General features: G+C 39.6%; 1 protein-coding gene across 7 annotated transcripts in view; it reads left to right on the forward strand.

The window, feature by feature from the left end:
* The window catches only part of WASF1 (WASP family member 1), an 85815-nt gene extending 67891 nt beyond the window's left edge, over positions 1-17924 (forward strand). For 5 of the 7 annotated variants that reach the window (XM_080584427.1, XM_080584430.1, XM_080584429.1 and 2 more), the window contains 7 exons: positions 1382-1516; positions 9197-9350; positions 10061-10178; positions 10994-11166; positions 13240-13419; positions 14759-15396; positions 17011-17924. In XM_080584427.1, coding sequence (XP_080440553.1) covers positions 1382-1516; positions 9197-9350; positions 10061-10178; positions 10994-11166; positions 13240-13419; positions 14759-15396; positions 17011-17168 — 1556 coding nt within the window. In that variant the 3' untranslated portion in view covers positions 17169-17924. The remainder of the gene's footprint in view (positions 1-1381; positions 1517-9196; positions 9351-10060; positions 10179-10993; positions 11167-13239; positions 13420-14758; positions 15397-17010) is intronic. The other 2 variants (XM_080584428.1, XM_080584433.1) reach the window with 1 other exon arrangement.
* The last annotated feature ends 8133 nt before the right edge of the window (positions 17925-26057 follow it).

A 26057-nucleotide genomic window follows, 5' to 3' on the forward strand; every position in this document is an offset into this window, starting at 1 on the left:
GTGAAGTTAGCTCGTCTCCAGTGATCTTGTCTTCTCTGAGTGCTCCTCTTATACCTTCATTATCAGTTGGCTCTACAGACTCCTTTGCATCCTTTGCAGGCTTTCTTGTTCCTCATGTGTTTGAAGGAATATTTATTAGTAGTTTGCTAGTTGTTCCTCAGGCTAGCTTTTTTTTTTTCTTCTCATTTAATATGCCGCAATTTGCGATGTTTTCTATTTTCTTCATTTGTACATGTCTTCTAATTTCTCCCTTTATATTCTGTTGTGTTTATTTGTGCTGTTTTTTATTGCCATTACCTAAGTCTTAATAAATGGTCGTGTACTGGCCTTGTACCCATCACGTGGTATCCTTAGTTTCCACACTACCTGTAGGGATTTAATTTTTGTCCTTTTTATGTCTTTAAGTGTCCTCATTTTTATGTATACTTCCAGAGTTATTGTGCAATGAAGGCAGAGATTTCATAAATAGCTTTTCCTGCTGTACTTGTGAGAACTTGTGTGCAGACCAGGTAGTTAGAAATTTGTGAGATTTATACTTCCAAAACCAACGTAAGTGCACAAACAGCACACGAATTACATATGTACAGCATGATAGAACATTTTAAAAGCTATCACATGTTGTTTCAATAATGTGGATACAGATTTTGATAGCCTGGTGCATTTTTCAGTGGCTTTGTCAGACTAATCAAGCTGAGTTCAGGGTGCATTAGAAGCACTCTGTAGAGCATTCCATCTGTAGAAGAAAAATCATTACTGAGCCTTTTCTCATGACATGATACCTGAATCTCCTGGTCTGTTGGGCTAAATTTGTGATGTGCATCAAAGTGAACAAAGGAGACTATTTTTTTTCAGTATAAATTAGTCAGTTACTAGAATTTTAACCCTTCAAAGTAGAAGTCATTCTTTTAATGAGTATTTTTGAATAGGCTGGTTCTAAGTAACCTAGATGTAGACATCTGCTCTTTCATTTTTGAAAGGTGTTTTGAACTGTAGGAATGGAAGCTGTATGCCATTTTGAGAAATGCTGAGATAAATTTCACTTGGAAAGATCAGTTAATGCTCATACAGATGCTATAGGTTGTCCTTTTATACATATCCAAGAAACTAATAGTCTAATTCTTTGGGTATCGGCATAGTTCAGTCAGTTTTACCCAACTGTATGTCTGTTCTGTAAAGTATAAAATGTCATTTATGATAAATAAATTATAAATTAAATATTTAACTTTTATTTATTCTTCTGAAGCATTCTTAAATACCTTAGTAAGTACAGATTGTTACTGCTGATACTCACGCACCTTAGCTTTACTTATTTAAGGAGAATAATTATCAGAACTCTTTCTAAAAGCAAACTCATCCTGTGGTATTTTCCCCCCTATTTTAGGTAAATATGCTGAAGATATATTTGGTGAACTTTTCAACGAAGCACACAGTTTCTCATTTAGAGTCAACTCCCTACAAGAACGTGTGGATCGCCTATCTGTCAGTGTTACGCAACTTGATCCAAAGGAAGAAGAACGTAAGTTAATGTCTGCATTGAAGATTTCTTATTTCGTCCCCCTAAAATCACTGATACGTGAAATAGAAATAAGAATAGCTTAAATTATATTTATATGAACACAGAGCAGAGCATCATGAAAGTGAGGTTCATTTCTGTTTCTGCTACTGGCTGTTTTTATAGCCTTGAGCAGCTTTCTGAGCTCAAAATTTTCATGGTTACTGAACACTACTGTTGCCAACAACTTTACATAAAAATTGCTATAGGAGTTTGTGTCTCTTCAGTAGTATTATGTATTAGTGTTAGTAATATTAATAAATTGCGATATTATGGGAATTCCTGAGAATGCATCCTTATTCTTTTTCTTAGTAACTTTCCTACTCATTCCCATGGGATGTAACCATTTGTCCAGATAGGGTTTTTGCACTTAACTTGATACCATCTTATATTTTGTACGAACTTGTATAGCTCCATTTATGATGCTATATACTCCCTTGGATTCTTCCTAAATAGCTTTCAGTAATATAAAGATTGGTAGCATTGAGAAAACAAGTACTTCTAACAGTCAATAGGATATGGCTAGTGCTTATAAAATAGAATTTTTATGGGATTGAAATGATGCATGGACTTTGGGATTATTATAAGAACAATGACCAGCTAATATGCAAACATAATGACATTTTTTTGTCTTCCTTGGATATCTGCTGGTTACAGGTGAAACTATGAAAGTTCCTGTAACCCCAGTTTTAGGGTATTCTAGACTATGTGGCTAAGACCTGGATAGTCGAGCAACATCCCGTCATGAAAAATAACTTCAGATTGCTTGTGGGACCCAATTTTAAAGTATAGAAAGCTGTTTCAGTTCTAAATGTCTAGGTATGATGGTGGCATGTCATACAGGAACAACAAAGCATCAAGCCAGGAGCATGTTCTCAGGCTGTTTTGTTACCTATGTTGAAATTTCACTATTAGAAAAATCAAGCTAAGGAAGTTTAGATTCTGTACTTTGTGTGACAATTATTTCAGAGCAGGTTTTGAAAGACAGCTGTTCACAGCTTGTGGCAGATTTTCCAGAAAACCATGACTCGCCTAGGGGAATTCTTACATTAATGGGATTTTCCAAGTCTCTTGACAACTGAGCATAAATCATACACATACACCTCTTTTTCCAATAAAATACCATGTTTACTATGATCGGATAATGACACAAATCTGTTAGTGTACAGTAACAAATTGTCAGCCATTGTAATCTTGTAACAGCTGCAAGACTCTAGAGTATTGATGTCATTTCCACGTTTACCCTAGAGAACTTTGTTACTCTTTTAGATCAGAGTGGGATTTATGGTGATATGGCACATCTGGCATGGCAACCATTCACATTCCAGGAAAATAAAGAGACCGTCATACAGAAATGTCTTAAGGATGTTACAGGATAGTGAGATGGAAATTTGTACTTTACAGTGTAAGTGGCCTTTGACAAGTGTGGTTGTAGGTTTCAGAACTACATATTCATACCTATTTGATGTTAAAGAATTGCCAGAAATATTTTTAAATAGTCTGTAGTACCAAATGCACCAGATCAATAACTTGTCACAGAACTGCATATGTATTTGCTAAGCTGCATATGTAAGAAAAGAGACTGAATAAAGGAAACGAGGCTACAAAGAGGTCTACTTGATCGAGTCCAGAGCAGCTAATAGTGACATGAATCTGATACCCTGGATTTGTCTCTCATTCCATAAAAGAGATAGAATTGTACATTCTAAGATTCTGTGAAAAGAACAATGACTGCTAGTACTTCGGAGGAACACATACAGTCCTCAGCGTCAGGAGCTATTAGATGACTGCTTTTATTAACTAAGAATATAGAGTCCTTGAGCCAGTCCTTGAGCCATCCCCAGCGTTCCTTATTCACAAAAGTCTGTCCAGAATGAGTCACCAGACGAGAGCAAAAGAGATGAGAGGAAACCTGGCATTCTAGTTCTGTAAAGATCAGGGATCAGGAAACCTTTTCACCTTCAGTATCCTCTTTGGGGCTTGAAATTTAGTAGTTTATCACAAATGATCTTGTTTTAGTCTTGGTCATAGCTAAAATAGCTGGAAACTTGTAATGCATGAAGGTTTGCAGAAGACATTTGGATTTACCTTTCTTACCTTTCCTAACCCAGTCAAGGATTAAGCAAATTTCAGTACTTCTATTCAGCTAACAGCATGTGCAAAATGGGCTATGCTTGCAAAATGAGTCTCATTTGATAGTTCTTTGCCAGCAGGCAGTAATAAAAGATGTAATGTGTTCCTTTGGGCCCAATGCTATTACACAAGAGGAAAAAAATTAAGATTCATTTAAAGCTAAGCAGCACGAGCAAAACCAGCACAAGTCAGATTCACTGAACAAGGTTCAGATACTTGACAAAGTGTTTCTGGTAGAGTCAAAGTAGAAAAAAGCTCTAGAATTTTTGAGTAGTCTGAGTGTTTTCTCATCATTTGGAATTATTACAATATCTGAAAGAATAAAACCAAATGAAACCAAGGTTAAGACTGTGTACTGAAGAACTTGACCCTGGCATACAATCCTTCTGTCATGGAAGAATTGCTTGGCAGCTATGAAGTAGCTGTGGTCTGTGTACTTAGGAAAATGGGAGACTCGGTTAACTTTCAAATCAGTGTTGTCAGCCCATTGTGAGACTCGGGGCAAAGGATAGTAAATCCCATTGTAGAGGCAGCTCACTCACCATCTCTAGCCTCCTGAAGAGGAATTTGGTGAATTGCATATAAATGTAATAAAAGTTCAGAAGAAGGAGCACATGAAAATTGGGTCAAGAGCTCTACATATAACTTATTAACATGGAGAATAACACTGTTGTCAATTAATTCATAAACAAATTTACCACCAAAGTCAACTAAAGAAAAAGACAGTTCAATTAAGCTGTGTAGTAGGACCCTTTTCTTGGCACTTCTCCGTGCAACTGAATGTTGGATTTGAGCACGTGTCCCTCTCAAAGATCCTGTCAGATGGCTGAGCTCCAGCTGCTTTCTTTTGCTTCTCTGCTTTTTCTTCCGGTTTTCTTAGCCCTTGATTCAATTTGGGGGTTATTTAGTAAGTAAATCAGTTCTAAATTTGTGTGTCGAAGGCTCAATGGAGCAGTGTCAAAGCCATGATATTGCATAATTTGGTCTTTGTATATAAAGAGGGATGTGGACAAAATGTCATTTGTTGAATAATGTAGCGGCTTTGTTGAGACCCACCAGCAGATTCGCTGCTTGATGCAGCTGGGTGATTCAGTTCCCTCACGTGCTGCTCTGGGCTTCCTAGTGCCACGTGCTGCATTTAAAGCAACTTCTTAGTCCTCCTAAAACAATTGCTCTAGCATTTGTGTCTCCTCTTTGTTTACCTGTAGTAGTTAAGCTACATAAATTCCCTATCCAAAAAGTGCTTGAGCTGCTGTTGTTTTTACGAGTATGATAGAACATTTGAATTGCTTGTCTTGGGGACAAGCCCATAGGAAAGTAGTTTCAATCCTGGAGAAGCAATCTCTCAGCTTAGCAAGTATTAGACCTGCAGTGACTAGTCAGAAGTATTCTGATGGGCGAGAAACCTGGTAGGTGTGAGGTTCTAGGCTTTGGTGAAGTTGAATCGTTATATATAATATATTTATTTATTTATTTATATATTTTTTTGAATCTTTATATATAATATATATATATGTATGAAGTGGAAATCAGACTTCAGGATTGGACTGTCTTCAGGAACTGAATCACACAAATCTTTAATGAAAATTTTCAGGAGAAAAAAACAAACATCAACAACAACAAAAAACACAAGAACACCTACCCCCATTAATTACTTTTAATTGGGTTCTTAAGACCATGATGTCCATTAGATATTTACATTGTCATTCTTTCTTCCATGCACTTTTCAAATCACTGGTAAATTTTTGAACAGAGGAAGGGAATTGTAGGCAACTGAATCCATTGATTTGTATATAATTTCTCATAGTCATTCAATTCTGCAAGGAGATATAGCTGTGACGTTCAAAAGGTCATGGTCTTAAAGTTTTCAGGATGAAATTCTGCAAAAAGTGTAGAGAGAGCTCTAAAAGGAACATATATTATTTTGTATGTTGGATTGAGTTTAAATGAATAAAACATCCGGTGTCTTTAACATTTTTTTTTCTTATGGTGAGATAAAATGTAATATTTAATATCTTTGAAATGTAAAAGTAGCTACTTTCTGTCAGTACGCTGATGTGCTCTGTACCTAAATTCTACTACAAATTGGGGATTGCATTTTAATGATACTAAGAGGAGAGAAATCTGAAGAGAGGCTTAATGGGAGGTAAAACATGATTAAAAGCCATATCAGTAGTACATATTCATATTTCATTGTAGTTCAACCCAGAAGAAAGCTTTTTATTGTGTATTATTCAAGTGTAATTACCTGTTTTTTTTCTAGTTTGCTTTTGTTTATGAATAAAAATGGACTTAGATCTTTTTCAAAACCAGGTGTACAAAATCTTGGTGGTTTAGCTTTCTGAGATAAATAATTCTTAATTACATGGAAAGTATTGTGGTTAGAGACAGTTAGACTGGGTGGTAGAATAGGTCTTTTCATACTGTCCCAAGAACAGATAAAGAAAAGATAAACTGGCATTTATTCAGAGTCTTGAATGGGTGTTCAACTAAACTGTGAGCACCTCAACTTTTAAGGAAATATAGACCCTGTTTTTTGTACATAGCAGTAAGCACAAGTGGTGTAACAGATGGACTTTTGGAGAAGTGTAGCCATACAAAATATAAGATCTTGGGCCATACAAAGACTTTGGTGCTGATTAGGAGTTAGGCAACTGGAGGCTCAAATTTATGAGCATCAAGTTAAATCCCTGCAGCATTTCTAACTCCTCCTTCAGTGTCCCCCATCTCCCCACACCTGAATTCACACATACAACCTGTTTGCTCTCTCGCTGTGCTACTTTGTCACTCAGCCAAAGCTAAGTGGCCAGATGACCAGCCAGGTTCTCGCGTTTTTCCCACCCTGGAGGTGGGAAGCCACACACATGGCGCTGCTGTTTCCTAGCCAACTGGCAAGCTAAACAAGCGGCTTTGTGAGCCAAACTGTGGTTATATACGGTGCCCAGGGTCATATCCTGTGTTTGCAACATGCCATTTACCCAATCCCTTTCTGTAGGCTAGTTATATCAGTATTTTGTCATAATTCTCAGTATTTTGTGTTCTGTGCCCTTTCATTTCCTTAATAATATCATAATTTAGTCAGTTGTTTTGAATAATGGCATGCTTTTCATTGAATACCTTTCACTGAATATCAATGCAGGAAATGCTTTTGGCTGTTTGGAATTCAGCAGTGTGTGTTTTCTCTGAAGATCTTTGCTCTTTAGCCTAGTAGAGAGGAAGTAATCTACACTTACTGGCTGTTGATTGATTATCCTCGGGTGTGATGTTCCCTTGTACATGTTTTTAAAAAGTGGAAATTAAAATAAGAAAATGGAGATTATGAACAAGCCCAGCTGTATTTGCTCACTAGAGATCAAGTATGGAATGCAAATAAAGAGTTTATAGAATAATGAATGTCTCAGTAATATGGTGTCACATACCCTGTGAATATTTTAATATTGAAACAAAGAACTGAATTCATATTTAGTACAATAAATTTATTTAATTGCTTTCAGAATGTTGACAGGTTCAAAGTGAAGCATGCTAACTTGCTTTTTTTTACTGGCATAGTCTCCAATAAATAACAGGCAATTAAAGACTTGCAAGATTACCAGGCAACTCTCAACAAGTATGTTTGGTAAGATTTGCAAAACTAGCAACCTGAAAAACAGCTAAAACATAAAAGATTCTAAAAAAAATAAAAATAAAAAATGGGTTTTTAGATTAGGAAAACCCTAGTTCTTTTATTTTATTTGTGAACTTTTGCCAGCAAAAAAACATGTACTTCATGACAGGTACAAAATATGTATGGTTATTTATGAGTACAAAAATACCTGTAGAAACTGAGAATCCTAGCTGGTATTTGTACATTATAACACTTCTTTCACACACTTAAAAAGGCTTCTGAGCAGCTAATTAAAGGTATTAAAAGAATAAAAGATACTGTAATGAAATACAATCTAAGGGTAAAGAGGAGCAAACTTCAGCACCCACAACCTTGCCAACTGCAATAAACTTCAAAAGCCAAACTGAAAATCACATAAATCCTATCTTTAGCCTCACAAAGGATGCTGCTAATACATTTAGGTAAGAAGAGAGAACATTCCATGAATTGCAAGCCCTCTGGAAAAAATCCTGCCTTCTGCCTCTTTGTGATTATACAATAGAAATCCAGCTCTGCCTGTGTGTTTATGCACAGACACTTGTATGTGTTATAGGAAACAGAGTAAACACAGCTTTTGGCTTAAGTCAATGTAGTCTTTAAAAAAAAATAGTTGCAAAAGACCCTAGTGATTTTCTTTAAAGAATTGAAATGGGGGAGGCATCCTCTCATCTTGGGTAAACGGGCACTACTGTCAGCATAAATATATATATGTTTATTTTATACACACACACACAGATATATTTCTTAATAAATGAAATGAATGTAATGAAAATGGTCTCTTTTATCGTGTTATAAAATTGCCTGCTTTCAGTATCAGTTGTTTGTGATTTTATTTTACTTTTTAAAATATCTGAACCAGTGAAAAACGCTGCTGACTTATTTAGCTTATTTGACAGAGGCTACAAAGTAAGTCTTGAGACACACGTGGGCTTCACAGAAGTAGTAAATGACCATCACAGAGAAATAGTAACGTGACACTGAACAGGTATCCTGTTCCAGGAATTGAAGGTGTAGGTTTCATCAAGTAGTCACTTTTCCATTGATCTTTTTCTAAATTTCAGTGATTGTGAGATAGAAAAATATAGGCAGGCTTTAGCAACAGAAAGTCAATATGTTTCAAGTCCCTGTTTAATCTATTGAATTCATCTAGTTTTATTTTTCCTTTGAATCTTACATAATGGTCATTGATATTCGTAATTTAGTGTACTTAAAAACTCAAGGTGTCTCACCTGAATTAAACAGAGTGGTCTCATCTCAATTAAACACTCTGATTAAAAAAACAGCATTTGACTACTTTCATGTGTTGGAACAAAGTGTTCCTTCCATTAAAACTCACTGATATCAGTAGAAGAAGTTTAAGTGATTTGCTGGTTTGGCATCTCGAAGGGCCTTTGGACGAGCTGCTGCCTACATGCAAGGAACAGAAATGTTAATGACAGACAAAGGTAAAATCACCTCAAAACAGAGAGTTTTAGTGCTAAAAGGATTATGAAATGGAGTTGGTAGATGCTATTGGGTATTTCTGAACTACAGAATTGTATTTTACAGCTACGTTAAGCAATTTGTTGAACTACTTTGGAGAGAGAGAGTTCTGATAATCTGTCCAGGTGAGCAAAAGTTTTCTAGGAAGCTAAATAAAGGGTATGAACTAGAACATTACAAACATGTTTTTCACATAATCTGACAGTATCTTGCCATGGCAGTAGTGCTAGATGAATTTATATTTGCTGAACATGCATTTGTGCTGCGCATAAGATAATAGTCATAATGCTTAATATTTATATTCTAACTGTCATTAAGCAATTCCAGATTAAACCAAATAAACTATCTTTGGCCTTTTTTATTAAAATGGCAATATCCCCTTTCAGTGTCATTGCAGGACATTACAATGAGGAAAGCTTTCCGCAGTTCCACAATTCAAGATCAGCAGCTGTTTGACCGCAAAACGCTGCCTATTCCTTTGCAAGAAACTTACGACATTTGTGAGCAGCCTCCTCCACTTAACATTCTCACCCCTTACAGGTTAGTGTAAAAAAAAAAAAATCAAAGCCAATTTCTATCTGATTTTTTTGTAATAAAGACGCTATATTCAGTCACTTTGCTCATGTTGAGTAGCACTTGAAAATCTGAGGAGCCACACTAGAAAACTATGAAGCTGCTTGAGGAATACAGGCAGCAGAAGACATTTTAAGTGTTAAAACCTTACTCAAGTTTACTCAGATTTTACCCTAATCTAACAATGGTAATAAAAAGTCTTTTTGATTTGTATATATTAAACCGTGTAAATGATGATGGATGAGAAGTGAAGAAAACAAGTGGTTAAATATGTAGAAAGAAAGGTTTTTAATGGAAGCGAATGTTGTCTGCTGATCCAAAGCTAATTTAAATCAGTAGTTACAACACTAGCACTCAAATTTACTTAAAATTTGTAGAGCAAGATTTAAGTTATTGAACTAGGAGTTCACTTATTTAGGATACTCTTTTCAACTACAATTTGTATTAGTTACTTGTCTAAAATTGAGACCTTGAACACAAAGAAAGATGGTAAAGACTGATGGCATAGGAGGTCGGTGTTCATCTTTTTAATGTTCATCATCAGCAAAATATGTCAGGGATACTGATACATGCCTGGAATACTAGATGTTCCATAATATGCCTTTATTTTGCCTTAATGTTTGAATTCATGTGTTGTCAAGTAAACAGCATGTCCTGTTCGGGTGACTGTATTACAGGGATGATGGAAAAGAGGGTTTGAAGTTTTATACCAATCCTTCATACTTCTTTGACCTGTGGAAGGAAAAAATGTTGCAGGACACTGAGGACAAAAGAAAGGAAAAGAGGAAGCAGAAGGTATGTATGTTATCTTTGTATAGCTCCTGATTGTTGTTTTTTTTTTCCTGTAAAGGGTTTACTTGCACATATGGTACATTTTTGGTTATGCTATTAATAGCATCTCAAACTTTACAGAGACAATTATGGTTCTCTTCATCCAAGTAAAAATACTTGTATTCATTCAGTGCCATCAAGTTTAACAAATAAATATTTAATAATAAAATAATATGGAAGGGCCTAGAGCTTTTATGCTGTCTTAATGTAACTAACAGCATGTTGATCAGAACATGGAAGTCTTCTAGCTCAACAAAGAGAAAAAGGAGGACTACAGCAAGAATAAGGGATTCCACTAGACCACTTTTTTATAGTACAAACTTCTGACAGCCTCACAGACGGAGAAAAAAATGAAATCCTTATAAATAGGTTTACTCTAAACTAGGAATAAATTGGTGGGAATTGAGTAATTGGTGTATATTTTCTTAAAATCAAATAATCTTGAAAAGGCAATGCTACTTTCTGTTTCACCATTATTTTGTATATTTCAACACAGAGACAACAAATATAATTGATCTGGAATTTTATTTCAGACAGTATAAGAAGCTATTTGTGCAATTATTTTTCAGTGTATTATTGAGCAAATTATATATTAAATTGAAGCTTCTGTCTGTTACAAGGCTTTTTGGTTTACATATCATGTTTAGACTGAAATTATATTTTTTTCTTGAACTCGAATTGGGATTGTTTTTCATTATTTTGTGGCTGATGTTTAAATGCAACTAATTTAAAAACACTGTCTTAGTTGTCATTTTCTTTTTTGCACAACTCTCCTACAGCAGAAAAATCTAGATCGTCCTCATGAACCAGAAAAAGTGCCAAGGGCACCTCATGACAGACGGAGGGAGTGGCAGAAGTTAGCCCAAGGTCCGGAGCTCGCAGAAGACGATGCTAACCTTTTACATAAGCATATTGAAGTTGCTAATGGCCCAGCTTCACATTTTGAATCAAGGTTACTCTTTATTTTTTCTATCCTATATTAAGTATAGATATTTGTACTATATAGCAAACATGCTCGAGGAATGTTAGATGATGAGATGCTATTGCTGTTCTTGAAATGCACTGAAAATCATTGATTTAGCTCTATCAAAAATCAGTTTTAAAATTCTCGGCGAGTGTATCTTTTAAAGAGGTGTTGTTATCGTGTTACTGGAGTCATCCGTCTGTGACTTGAAGGAAGTGTAGTCCCTACATTCCAGCCTTGACCTACAAAATCCCTATTATTCCAGTCTCTTGATCTTTCTTATAGCAGACACTGCCAAGACTATATGGTGGGTGTGATGTGAACAAATGTCCACTTGGAACTTGGATGCAATTGCTGAGCTTCTCTTTACTCATGAGCAAATCCAAGATTTGATTGATGTTTCTGGTTACAGTCTATTATGAAATCCAGCCTGTTGGATTCTCATTTCACAGCACGTATTTGCAGGTGGCTAAAAGCAGCATTTTACATGGTACACCTCCTGTGTTTCCTCTTGTGGTGCTTGTCCAAAGGCAAGTCCATTCTATCATCTGAGAAAAAAAGAAGGCTGACAAATAATGTTAGCAGGTTTTTTTTGTTGTTGTTGTTTTTTTTTGAGGGGGAGGTGGATTTGGAGGGTTGGTTTGCCTTTTGTTTTGTTTTGTTTAGTTAAAATTGATTTGTTCTCAAAAAAATATTAAAAAAAAAATCCTCTTTCTTTCACTGGCCAAGGGAGTATTTTGTTTAACTCTATAAGGCTTTCAAACAAACTTAAGCATAGCAGTGAATGATTGTAACAGCTGTAGGTGACAGTGTTTTGTGTCTGAAAAATGGAAAAACCTGCTTGTAGAAAACTTCTCTTTGAGTTCATAAAGTAAAAATGGTCTCAGTTCAGGCAGTAGGGTACTACTCAAGTTATGGCGATGAGCATTTGTCTGGGAACAGCTTTGTGATATCTTATTTTTGTAAACTGCTATGTCAAGTAGTTGACAGAAACACTTGCCTGCTGTCATTTTTTTGTGCTGTACACCAGATTCCATATTAGATACACTTGTTGCAGGAGTCCTTTTTTGTCCAGGACCATTATCTCAGTAACAGTAATGAAATTATGAATAATGCTGTAGTGCTTGGGAGCACTCCCAGTGCAGAAGATGTTGTTCAGACACAGAACAGCACAGTGCTTTTCAACACGGTAAGAGCTTTGCCCCCTGAGGATTTAATAGGCGTAGATACTACAGTCAGTGCTTGTAGTATGTGGAAACATGAGTACCACTATAAATGTTGGACAGTGTTCGTAAACATGTGTCATCTAAATTTAACAGAAAATTTTGGACAGATACTAATATTTTTAATTGAGTAGTTGATTAAAATTTCCTAACTGATTAGGTCCTTAAGGAGTGTCAAAAGTTGTCATTAACAAGTAAGTTGAATCATTTTGAGCTGTCTTTGTATATAGCTGTATTTTCTGCTGCTACGCAATAGTAGACCTTTAAATTATCTGTTGTATAGCTACAAAGTATTAGGTCTGAAGTAGTATGTTCTCCATATATATTGGAATATAGAACCTCTGACAAGTTCAACTGAATTACTGAAGTTGTAAATTCTACCACTTGAGGGATGGTTCATGAATGCTGTAAAAGAATGTGGTTGTTCGTATCTGGGGATTGAGGAGTTGAAACCATTACCAAGTGTAATCCCTGTTGCATAGTACTGTCTGTTATGTATATATTTCAGATTGTATTGGTATGTTTACTTAACTCAAAGTAATGTGACTAATGAACAGTAAGATCACACGCTTAGAAATTGTCTGATATATCTGTCAAAAACCAGATTTCAGATGTCATAATTGTCTGATACATCTGTTCTAGCCTTTGAGCTGCTAGAAGCAATGGCATGGAAGGTGGAATGTGTTATAAAAAGTCATAGAGTATAATATGCAACATTGCTGAAGAGAAGATCTTTGAATTCGGAACCAGAACTGAAGTATAAAGTAGTAGCTGAGGGCAATAATATTTAGATTTAATAAAGCTTATCTTGGACCACTTTTTTGCTATTTTCCTACAGATCTCAAGCATATGTGGACCATATGGATGGATCGTATTCTCTTTCTGCATTACCCTATAGCCAGATGTCTGAACTTCTGAACAGAGCTGAGGAGCGCGTGTTGGTCCGGCCACATGAACCACCACCACCGCCTCCAATGCATGGAGCAGGAGATGTGAAACCTGTGCCTCCTTGTGTTAGGTAAGGAGTGATCAAGCCACATGCAAATTTACTGGGGAGGTTTAGTTTCCCACCACCCCACTCACTAATCGTTATTCGTGTTACTTCTATGCAGCCCAGGCAGTACACACATTCTGTGTCAGTCCATAGTCCTTACATCTCCACAGCTTCAGGGCCACACAGGAGTTGGGAGAGAGGAGTTAAAATCTAAATCTCATAGTGTGTGATTTTGGAGACAGGCCCCACCTAACCATCAGTGTTTTGGCTATGTCACGTTCTGAGGGAAACCGTTTGGAAAATGTTTTTCTGAATGAAGGTGGAACCTCAGGATTTAGCACTGCAATTTTGAAAATTTGGAAATCTAACATTTGTACTACTGAGCTGTGTTTCAGCATATATGAAAGGGAGAAACTGTTGTGGTAAGAAGGTCCGATGATGAAACTATATATTAATTATTACATTCATTACATTTGCTAAATTACAATGACTTTTTTTTTTCTCAGTTGTTTTAATTTTCTATTTCTCTATGTTTTTTTGGAACTGGATACGTACTTAGAATATTTCACTCCCCTGTTTCTTATACTCAAAATCTTAGTGTAGGGTCAGGTACATACAACTTGGAATACAGGACAGTTAAGTTGTTACATCAGCGAGATGTTAGTCTCTTGAAAAGAATGTCTTTTTAGTGCTCAGGAGAATACACACAGCAATGCAACGCTCTTTAGATTAGTTTTACCACAGCAGCTGAAAGAAATACTCTAGTACTCTTTCAGGAAAGCAGTTGTACTGTTTCCATTTGTTTTCTTTGATTCGCCTATTCATTGCACAATAATGAGTATGTAGCATATAAATATACCTCTCTGTAGGTACAGTTGATGACCTTTGATATAAGCCTCACTCTTCCTGTCATCAAATCTTAAATACGTTTTTCTATTTCAGCTCTTTCTCACTGCTTGTAGTGCTTTGAGGTTTTTGGTTTATTTTTGGTTGGTTGGTTTGGTTTAAGGTCTGTGGATTGCAGCAGTTAATCAACTGCTAATTTCCTTACCTTGGGTAAATAACTTGGGTTAATTTAGGGATGGAAGGGGAGAGTAATACTAGGCACAGGAAACATCTGATAAAGATGCAGTTTTGTATAAACTTAGTTAATAGCTGGATGTGAGCCAAGGCCTGTCGGAAGACAGATGCATGCTCTGTATTGAGAATTAGCTTTCTTTGTATGTGAAGTACAAATACCTTGAAATTTTCACAGCACATAACACTTTAATGGGCAGCGTTCAATATTCTTAAGTTGCAGAAATGAACCTCTTACTGTTCTTTCCAGCTCTAATAACTTTTGTCCTGTTTTTGGGTATTTCAGTTCCACACCTGGCTTGGTAGAAAACCGTCCTCAATCACCAGCAACAGGCAGAACACCCGTGTTTGTGAGCCCCACTCCTCCTCCTCCACCACCACCACCTCTTCCATCTGCTTTGTCTACTTCGTCATTAAGAGCTGCAATGACCTCCACTCCTCCCCCCCCAGTCCCACCTCCTCCACCCCCTCCTGCTGCTGCTCTGCAGGCTCCAGCCGTGCCACCTCCACCAGCACCTCTCCAGATAGCTCCTGGAGTCCTACATCCAGCTCCACCTCCAATTGCTCCTCCCCTAGCACAGCCCTCTCCCCCTGTCACTAGAGCTGCACAAGTGTGTGAAGCTGTACCAGTTCACCCAGTTCCTCCCCAAGGTGAAGTACAAGGACTTCCTCCACCACCCCCACCTCCTCCCTTGCCTCCTCCTGGCATTCGACCCTCCTCTCCTGTCACGGTTGCAGCCCTTTCTCACCCTCCCCCTGTTCTGCACCCTCCTCCCGCAACCATTGTCCCTGGCCCTCATGCCCCCCTGATGCCTCCATCTCCACCAGCCCAAGTGATTCCTGCTCCTGAACCCAAACGCCATCCTTCAACTCTTCCTGTGATCAGTGATGCTAGAAGCGTTCTGCTGGAAGCAATACGAAAAGGTAATTTTTTGGCTAATAAGCAACAAAAAGAATGTTCTCAGAAGTGTACTAAATATGCATCATCTTTGAAAGATGGAACATTTCACCTGTAAGAAGTTAGTTTAAAGGAACACTTCTTAACTCTTTCTGTTTTCTGTTCTCTGCAGTGTGTACGTTGCCAAGCAGACAGATACTTTTTTCAGCTTGTAACGGCACTTAGCAGACCTTTAGTTTGGATGGCAAAACTGGTTTTCTGTTAAAGTTAGATTAAAAAGCTGTACATGTGTTTATAGATGATCTATGAAGATTATCTTTTCATTTCTGTTTACCTGGAAATGTACCTATTTCCGATAGCCTACAGATCGTGTAGAAGACAAAAACATTGGTTTTCCACAGACTGCTAGATAAAAGCAGAATAGATAATGGATGTTTCAATTTTGATATTATCAGCATATTACAGCGACATCTAAATGACAATCAGAAATTGTTGCTGAAGACTTGAGCTGTTAAGAATCTAATTTTGACATGTCTCAGCACAGTAGTGGAACGGTGGCACAGTCCCCTGCTGGCAAAGCACAAGTGAGTGGCAGAGATGCAGGGCAATGTTTTCCTCATCATCTAGGGAAGGAGCTGGTTGTACAAGCTGTACATTTCAGCCTATGGGCAGAAAAATCCCTGCTGCACTGTGAGCGCTGTTGTTTGACTGTGTGGTATCTTTGAATGGTAAATCTTTCTCAAACGTTTCTCATACTGCACTGTTCTGTTTTTCCCATGCATCTACACCACAGTACAGAATCTGTATTGTACTGTAATATCTGTAGATAGACTATAACACTATTTCAGAATAATTTTGAAAGCATCCATATGCACGTGGGTTGATAACATCTGAATAAAGAAGTATTGTTTCCAACCAACAATATTTAAATACAACAGTAGTAGAAAACATCAGCAAAAAATTAAAAAAAAAAAGTGCCTTCTGACACAGTTGATCCCTGAAAAAGCTTTTGACCAAGTCTTGCACAAGAAACAGAGGCTTAAGTTACCATAGCTTAAATTCCAACTATGTACTGTCGGCTGACAACAGAGCCTATTAAGTACAGAATTTAGGTCATATTTAGATGGTGTCAATATATAGTGTTGTGAATATAAATTCCAAAATATATAATATCTGTCATGTTTTTAACTAAGTTACTGGCATTTTAACTTTATCAGTATGTTATTTCTGCTTTGTGTTTCACCCTTAAGTAATATTTTATCTCAAAATAGGCCATTACATGGTCAAAACTGAGTTACAAGAAATCCTGTCTTGTTAGGATACTCAAATAGCTGTAACATATAATTGAAACCACAAAGAGAGTATGAAAAATGTTTGGAAAAGCAAATAGTAAAACAGCTTAATCACTTAGAATGGTACTAAAAAGCGTCAGTGTATTTTTAATGGGGAATCAGAAGCAGTAGAAAGACTGATGGTCATGTCTGCTACAGCAGTTCTGACAGAGAACTTCCACCCGAGGAGGACAGTGTCCTCATCCTTTATTTTTGCTTGCAAAGCATTTTGTGAGTCAGGAGCTAAATGCCTTCTTTAATGATAAAGAAGGATAGTAAGTAACACTGTTGTGTTCTGATGTTCTTCAGGTATTCAGCTGCGCAAAGTTGAAGAGCAACGTGAACAAGAAGCTAAACATGAGCGTATTGAGAATGATGTTGCTACTATACTTTCTCGTCGCATTGCTGTGGAATACAGTGATTCAGAAGATGATTCAGAATTTGATGAAGTGGATTGGTTAGAGTAAAACTAATACATTGCTGTACACTACAAAATCGAATGCTAATGTCCATTGTGGTGCTTGTTCTTTGGAAGTTTGATGGTCATTTCTAGTGTTTTTTGTATTCTTTTCTTTACATAATTAATCCATGTTTTTCTACTTTTCAGTTTACAAAAAACTCCTAGTGCATCTTTGAAACTAAATGTTTTACAGTGGCTTTTATTACACATCTTTTTTTTTTTTTTTTGAAGGAACATACTTTGTTCCAATAGACCACTAAGTATTAAGCATGGGCAGCTGTTGTTAGAGTAGCAGTTTCAATTTTTTGGCATATCTTAACTGTGCACTTTGTGAATTTTAAGTTAATGAAGGCAACTGAGATTGACATTCCGAGGGCAGCTGTATGTACTAATGAGCCTTATTCCACTTCTAGAATGTTTTAAAAACATTAAACCTAGCTATCAAGATATCACTGCCTCAATTACATCTGTACACTAAAAGTACATATAGTTAGCAGCACTGAACACACTGAAAGGAAAATGGATTTGGGGGTTTTTATTATTGTTTTATTGTTGTTTTTAAATAATTATGGCCTTATTTGAATGTTTAGAGATTCCCTTTCCCTTCTTCCCTCCCAGGTACATATTGTGTGGTACTATTTTTGCCTGCATAATAAAAGTTTAATTTTTTTTTCTTTGTGAAATCTTCTGACTTAAACATGCTGTGTAACTTATGTAACTGTTAAAATAACAGTTTGATTTAATAAATGGTTCATTTTAAATGTTCCTGGTTGTTGCTTTTTCAGTGAAACCTGCTTTTCACTGCTATAACTGAGGGATACTTGGATTTCACAGATCTAATCTGTGGTCTGCAAAGTTAGGGTAAGTACTGTATACTTTATCAAAGGGCCTGTGTTAAACAAGAAAATGCATCATCTGATGATAAAAGTATATGCATATCTACAAGAAGATGAAATCTTACTGTGATCCATTAGTAAGAAAAGAAAAGAAAAGAAAAGAAAAGAAAAGAAAAGAAAAGAAAAGAAAAGAAAAGAAAAGAAAAGAAAAGAAAAGAAAAGAAAAGAAAAGAAAAGAAAAGAAAAAAGAAAAGAAAAAAGTGGGAACTTGTGAGCTATATTAAGTGTTTTTTTGAAGCTTTACCATCGATGTATCTTGAGAGAAGGGGAGGTGCAGCAGTCAAAATCATGGTCAGTGAAAGACTGCAAAGAACGTGGATAATACTGCAAAGTCATTTTTAAGTGCTACCTAGGAGTGTACTGCATGTTGAATAGTTACAAGGCTTTTGTGTTTCTTTCCGTTCTCTGGAATAACTCCTTCAAATCCGAGCACAGAGTCAAAAACCTTTTGATAACGGAAGTGTGAGAGGCTGCAAGAGCACTCTACTTTGCTCCTGGAAAATGGAATTACATAATAGAGGGAAAATAGTGTTGAAAGTCGGAACAAGATTTCTGAAGGCGGGACATGAAATGTTCTGCAGGATGCAGAGCGATTTGCAGAGGCATGTGGTTATTAACCTGCTCTTGGGACTGGGCAAAACTCCAGAAGCTCAGACAAGTAGGAATACATTACAGCAGTCCTCCCAACTTTGCTGTCACCATCTCAGGCTCCACTGCAATTTTCTACACAGCCTTCTATATTGAAGACATTTTCCACTGCAACAGTAATGCCCTTGTGTTTGCAGGAGAAAAAGCATCCTCACAATTTGTGAGTCTGTGTGTTTATTATGATAGATGCAGTTCTTCTCCATACACTGTTTTCTTTGATAGTTGTCTAGGCAATAATGCCATCTGGTTTATTCTGCCATTCTCAGTTAACTTGCAACACGCGTGTCCTTAATAGCTCCTCATAATTCTTAAAGAAAAGATGTCTGAAGCACCACTGCATGATTATTTGATAGTGTTGGTTCTCAATCCTAAATTGCCAAATCTGGCCCAATAAATAGATGTGGGATGCCATTTGCACAGCTGAAAAGGATTGATATCTTCAAGCAAAAGTGGTATGTACGTGCCTACAGGGAGCCAGATCTATGTTTTAGGGAGCTCGTTGCCTACATACCATGTTTAGGTAACTTCTGCCAGTCATGAAAATACTTTCAGCTGATGTTTATACCTGGTTTTGTCTGAAGTCTCTGAACTCCTGATTTTCCTGGTGGATGTTACAGACGGCAGCCCGCATTGTCTCTTGAATTGGAGCAGCATCTCCTCAGTGCCTCGGCTGTGGCTGTTCAAGGCAGATGCTCTCATTGCCCTGTCACACCTGCCCCGGAGGTATGCTCCGAGTGCACCCAAGCTCTGTGGACTGGGTGTATTTGTAGCGTAAAGCACAGGGGGGTTGCGGGGGGGGAGCTTTACATGATGGCAGCTATCAGGTAATGGACTTGAAGGTATTAAAAAAGGTCCTTATTGACAAATGGTTATTATTGACCGGCTTTGCTGTCCCGGTGATTAATGGTATCACTTCCAGACTGGTACCCAGGGCAGACAAAGCACTCGTTTAATATGACAGAGTCGCACGAAGTAATGAACCTTGTCGGAGAAAAGTCAAGAGTTAAATTCAGTCAAGATTTCAAAGATGGGATTCTTGGCCTTCTGCCATCTCTACAGCTTCCTGCCATAGCAACTAGTCTCCAGATAGCAATAGCGTGATTCACTAGTAGCGAGAGGTGAGGGTTGAACGTGAATATTAGCATGTATGGACCTACTCAGACTGGGGTTTCTGCAGTCCCAGTGATTTGTAGCCCTCTTATTGTGGTTTCTCTCTGCCCTTCTCATTTGGTGGAATGCTGCTCAGAAGGCCACGAGGCTGTTTATGCCAGTGATTAGCTGCGTAATAGATTATTGATTGCTTTGTCTTGTAAGCTACTAAATGAAGTCTCCTGTATTGAATTGTTTATAGATTCTGCTGTTTACTTCTGTACATTTACAGCAGTTGGTTAAAATCGAAGACTCAAAAGTCTGCCACAGAAATAATGCCTTGGTAATGTTGTTCAATATAAGTGAAGAGAAACCTTTGTTAAACTTCACACCTTTCTTGAACTGTAGTCTGTGATTGTCAAAAATGACCTTCCTCTCCTGCAAAATGGGGAAAAAAGAACAAAATAAAAGCACTGAAAGAAGAAGCGTAAGATAGTGGGGAACAGAACAAGAACGGAAGACTAAGGAGTTACAGAAGTGGTTATTTAGGGTTTTTATCAAAAGGTAAAGTAGTAACAATGAAGCAGCCATCTTTCACAGACTGAAAATAAACAGATAAATGGGCAGGAACAAGTACTGAAGAAGCCAAAATGACAAAGAGACGTAATTCTGATTCTTTTCTAGCGTTACAGCGTGAACAGCAGCCTTTAAATATGAGGTATCATTAAGGGATTATGTAATCTCCCATGAAATTGGTGCTAAACAAGCAGGAGGTGTTTTTTAAAAGAACTTTGGTCAATAAAATCATCCCTCTCCGCCTGTGGCAGAGGAGCGCACTGCTCAGCACTCAGGTGGATGCTGACACACCGGCGCCAGCCTGATGAGTGCACAGAGTAATTCGGGGCTGGCTTCAGAAGGTGCTGTGGGGCTGGAGCACCCAAACAGGCACCTGTGGCCCCAGTTTCATTGCGACTGGTGTTCTCTGCCCCACTGGGACCACAGCTTGGAAGTGGCTGCCAGCCCTGCAGCACATCCCTGCTTGCTGTGCCGGGTGGCCGTGAGCCCTCGGGCTGCTCCGAGGATGCAGATGGAAACGTGGGCTCTGCAGCGGGCTCCCACATCTCAGTCCCACCAGCCCGTGACAGGCTGTGCAGTAATCAGGCATCAAGCATCTCTTGCCAACCAGGGCTGAATATTCCCCTCTCTCATTTCTATCCTTGATAGCTAAATAGCTTCGCTTTTGGGAGCCGAGGGCCCCCTACAGACATGCTGTTTCCATTTCCCACCCCCTCACTTATTGCCTGCTCTTTCCAGCTGTCTCCCTAGAGTTAAGATTTTAAAATCAGTAAGGAAGCTTGAAATGTCCCTGCAGTTTCGTGCAGCCACCATGCAGCCCTGGCAGGCTCAGCAAGAACAGCACCAGCCCAGGGTGCTGCTATGGGGCAGGGGTGCATGGAAAGCCCAAGGGCTTCTTCTGCAAGGTGAGATGGAGCCATAGGTGTGCAGCCAGCCTGACCGGTGAGCTGTGCCACCTCTTCCAGTCTGTTCCCACGTCTTCCTTATGCCGGTGTCCTCATGTGCTATGTTAGAGTGCTATCTTCTGGGCAGCTTTTACTGTGCCGCACACCCTTGTCTGTGCGTTGGCAGGTGAAGAGACACACAGTGTTGTCCTTTTAGCAGATCACTTACCCGAGCTTAACAGCCCCAGTGTTTGTTATTGCTGGAACCGAGTTACTTTAATACAGCTTCACAGCAGTATCACTAAAAGAAAAACTTCCCAAAACCTCCCTTCAAGTGATTTTGTACTGTATTTTAGCCAATTTCACTCCTTTGTGAGCCATTTTCTCCATCACAATTTTAAAGTATCAGAACAGGGCTCCTCTGGGCTCCCCACATCGCTCCCGTTGAGCGCACAGCCTCCCCTGGTACTGCATTGCTACACCTTGGGTTTTGCACTTCCCAACTAGCCAGAAATAACTCTAGCAATGCCCCCCCCGCAAGATCCCTGACCTAAACAAAAGCAGCGCACAGGCCAGGCTAGCGCAGCAGGGTTACAGCCCTAAAGCCTGAGTATTTTCAGGCCAGGCTTGGCTGCCTCTTTGCTTTTTGCAGCCTTCCACTGAGATGCCACAGCTCCAGAGCTTGCAAAATCCCAGGACTTGAGGATCTCTGGAGGACCCTGCTGGCCCCATTTGCATCACCATCATGCTCTCTGCAGCAAGGAGGCATTTGGGGGCATATGGGGCCTACAGCCCTGCCCCATTTGGCAGGGGTTTGCGTGGCTGCAGCCGCAGGTGGCCATCACCCCCACCTCTGGGCTGTGCACGGAGCCCCAAGCACCCTGTTACACCCACATGGGAATTGGGGCTTGGTGGGAGCAGGCAGGGAGAGCTTTGTCCCCTCCAGCACGTGCCCTCAAGGTGCTTTGCTATGGCAGTCCTCTCCTTCTACTCCAGCTTCGTTAGCTGGATTTATGCAGTCACTAAACTGCTTGATACAGTGCTGTATTCACAGCAGGAAATTATTTACCGTTCTGGTGAAAACGAGCACCGCCTGGCATTGTCGGCGCAGAGCATTGCATTATCGGGGAAACAATAACCAGCCGAAGTGAAGGAGGTTTTGATTCACGGTAATTACTGCTTGTATGCAGATTACTTATGGCTTTAATTCTTCACTCTCCCCCTGTTTGCTTGGTAAACCTCTGGAAAATAAAAAAAATATATATTAAAAAATATAAAAAATAATTAAAAAAAAGCCAAGGCCAGGGGGCAGAGCAGGGCTGTGGCCCGTGAGGGGGCAGCATCGCCCTGCCGGTGGCTGCCACTGCCTGCTGTCTGCCCTTCTTTTTTTCTTTTTTTTTCTTTTTCTTTTTCTTTTTCTTTTTCTTTTTCTTTTTCTTTTTCTTTTTTTCTTTTTCTTTTTCTTTTTCTTTTTCTTTTTCTTTTTCTTTTTCTTTTTCTTTTTCTTTTTCTTTTTCTTTTTCTTTTTCTTTTTCTTTTTCTTTTTCTTTTTCTTTTTCTTTTTCTTTTTCTTTTTCTCTTTTTCTTTTTCTTTTTCTTTTTCTTTTTCTTTTTCTTTTTCTTTTTCTTTTTTTTTCTTTTTTTTTTCTTTTTTTTCTTTTTCTTTTTTCTTTTTTTTTCTTTTTCTTTTTCTTTTTCTTTTTCTTTTTCTTTTTCTTTTTCTTTTTCTTTTTCTTTTTCTTTTTCTTTTTCTTTTTCTTTTTCTTTTTCTTTTTCTTTTTCTTTTTCTTTTTCTTTTTCTTTTTCTTTTTCTTTTTCTTTTTCTTTTTCTTTTTCTTTTTCTTTTTCTTTTTCCTTTTCCTTTTTCTTTTTCTTTTCTTTCCTCCTTTTTTCCCTCTTTGTCCTTGTCCCTTTCCCTTTCCCTTTCCCTTTCCCTTTCCCTTTCCCTTTCCCTTTTATTCTTTTCCTTCTCACAAACAAGAGGCACAAAACCACCTGCAATATCTGGAGCAGCATCCCCAGGGGCTCACCAGGCAGCACCCTCTCCCCCCATGGGGCCTGTGGGGTCCAGGACCATCCCAAGTTCTGTCCCCGCAGTCCCCAGCAAGGACGGGCAGCCCCAAGGAGAGGCCTCCTGTGTTGCCGGTATCACCCACGGTGATGCTCAAGGGGACGGGGCCGGCAGCCTCCCCGTGGGGCCGTGGTGAGGCTCCCCCCCGTCCCTGCACCTGACACAGCACAGGCTGGGACGGGCTGCAGCCGCTGCCGGGTGTCACCACCCCACCACCGGCCTGGTCTTACCTATCAGCAAGGCCATCAGCCACAGGAAAACCAGGGAAAACATAGGGCTGGGCTGGCTCCTGTAGCAAGATCTCTGCCATGCCTTTCTTTAGAGGAGGCAGCAGAGTGAGTTAGGGGAGGATTTAATCTCTCCGTAGGCTTCAATCCCTCTGTGGGCTTCAATCGACCAGCCCAGGGTCCTACCTGCAGAAAATGCTCCTAAAAAAAAAAAATTTCCTTGCCCTCAGTGTGCAGGGATGCTACAGAAGGTGTCATTCCTAATCTGTTGCTATCTTCTTTCATACAGCTTCACTTACACCCAGCAGGTGACATGGTGGCCAGCTGTGCATCTGTGAATGTTGCACAGGCCTGCACCCGTTCATCACATCCTCAGGCCGAAGGTGAAGCCTTGGCAGGACTTGCTGCTGCAGGGACATATTTTGGGGGTGCCGGGGTGCTTCTCCACACCCTCCGATCTGCAGCACCTTCCAAACCTTGTCCTGGGGCAGGTCCCTATTTCCCTGCCACCTTGTGTCCCACAGCAGAGAGCAGCCACGGGCCTGGCCCACTGCCTGGAAGGCCAGTCCTCTCCAGGGGCTCCAGGAACTGGCTTGCCTCAGCAGAGATGACAAATGTGGGCCTGGACAGGCAAGCAAAAGAAACAAATATTGCTTATTTTCTCTTGAAAAGAGCATTTTAGCTGTGTGGAAGACCTGCTTGGGCTGAAAAAACACACGTCTTCTGGGAGAATATGCACAAGAAAGCCCTGGGTCTTTCACGTGCATTTGGGGCAGGAGAGGAGCAGGACCTCACTGAGTTTCTTTTCCTGCCCCAGGAAGGAGAGTTCAGATGGCAGGGACAACTCCGAAACCTCCCCATGCCTCAGACTTGGAGGCCGAGCCCCAACCCCCATCCAGGAGAAGACCCTGATCCATGGCACAGGCTCACTGAGGCGTTTCTCTTCATGGAGGATTGAACACCAACAGAGCAGGGAGCTTCACAGGAAGGAAACAGTGACCACATGAAGACCCCGCTGTGCCACAAAAGCATCAGCACATCCCAATGGTTTCAGTGAGTCATACTGATGGGGGTGAATTAGTGGAAAGTTGGGTGTGCCACCTTCTCCGTCACAGTTACATGAGGAACAAGACCTGATGGCAGCCCACCACACCAGGGAGGGCAGGATGGGGCCCAAACGCCTTGTCCTCACTGCCAGCAGGACCTGGACCCTCACCTCTCCCACCCCAGATTTTGTGCAGCCCCATGCCAGGAGCTTGGGGATACCTCTGTGCATGGAGCAAACATGGACAAGGAAACCCCTCAGTGACTGCACAAATGGGGAGACAAAGGGCCTGCTGGTTCCTGTTAAATTAAATACCTGATCCCTGTTCTGTAAACTTTTTCTGGTAAACAGTGGAAGCTGTACATACATCAGCAACCGGATATTGAGATATCAGTGCCTGCGATTTCCTCAGCTTGTTTAAGCACAAATTGTCCTTTTACAGGCTGCAATAAGTCAGGCTGATGATGTTGATTAAATTGCTAGTTTTCTTTTGGCTATTTGTCTGTGGATTAGATTTTTATTGTCGCTGATAACTGCATGTTACTGTGCCACATACCTTCCTAACAGGAATAATCATAACAGTATGAAAAGAAAATGCTTTAAGAATCTCCCCTCACCTTCTCTTCAAGGAAAAGATATGAAGAGCCAGCCATAAACCAACATGAACTCATTGCCAAGCACATGATTGTGCCAACCATCTTTATTAACCTGGTGTTCACAGAGAGACACGAGAAGCAAATATCACTAAAGGCACTGCATTTTGTTTGGCAGGTGGTCACGCACCACATGCACTTGCGGGCACAGCAGTCAGGTGAATCTACAGCAAAGGTTTGTGAACAGACGTGAACTGCCAAAATTGAAAGATCAATGAGTCAGGTCCGTAACCCTTATTCCAGCCCTGGCCATGGATCAGGGCCATGTACAACGGACATGAGCAACCTACTCTTTGCTGTGGACACAATACTTCGAGTCCTGCAGCAAAATCAGTGCTGTGAATCTTGCATCCAGCCACACCAGGCAGAAACCTTCTTTTTCTGTAGCAACAACCTGCGTGCAGGCACTCCCTGCAGCGTCCTGCCTCAGAAACAAGCATCTGCATGAAGTCCCTCACACCATTTCTACCCTCCTGAAGAAGCCTTCCCCCCTTTTCTTCCTTCACTCAGCTCTTGCATTGCTTTGCACATTTTATCCATGGGATGGAGCTCACGTGTGCTCGGAAAGGCAAACCCAAGTGACACTTGTCTCAGTGAAACTGCTCTTCAACACAGCTCTAATGCCATACACAGGCTTCCACTCAAAGGTGATTTAGGGTAGAGAATGAGTATGATTTCTGCGTAGGGTGATCAGCTCCCCCTGTAAGAGCTTGAACATCTCATCCTCAGCACCTGAACATCTGTGAACTGCCATGAACACAAGGTCATTCAAGGCCTTTGTTGATGACAGTGAAAGCCCATAAGATT

The sequence above is a fragment of the Anser brachyrhynchus genome (assembly GCF_964034855.1).
Source record: "Anser brachyrhynchus genome assembly, chromosome: 3".
In the NCBI taxonomy this organism is placed as follows: Eukaryota; Metazoa; Chordata; class Aves; order Anseriformes; family Anatidae; genus Anser; species Anser brachyrhynchus.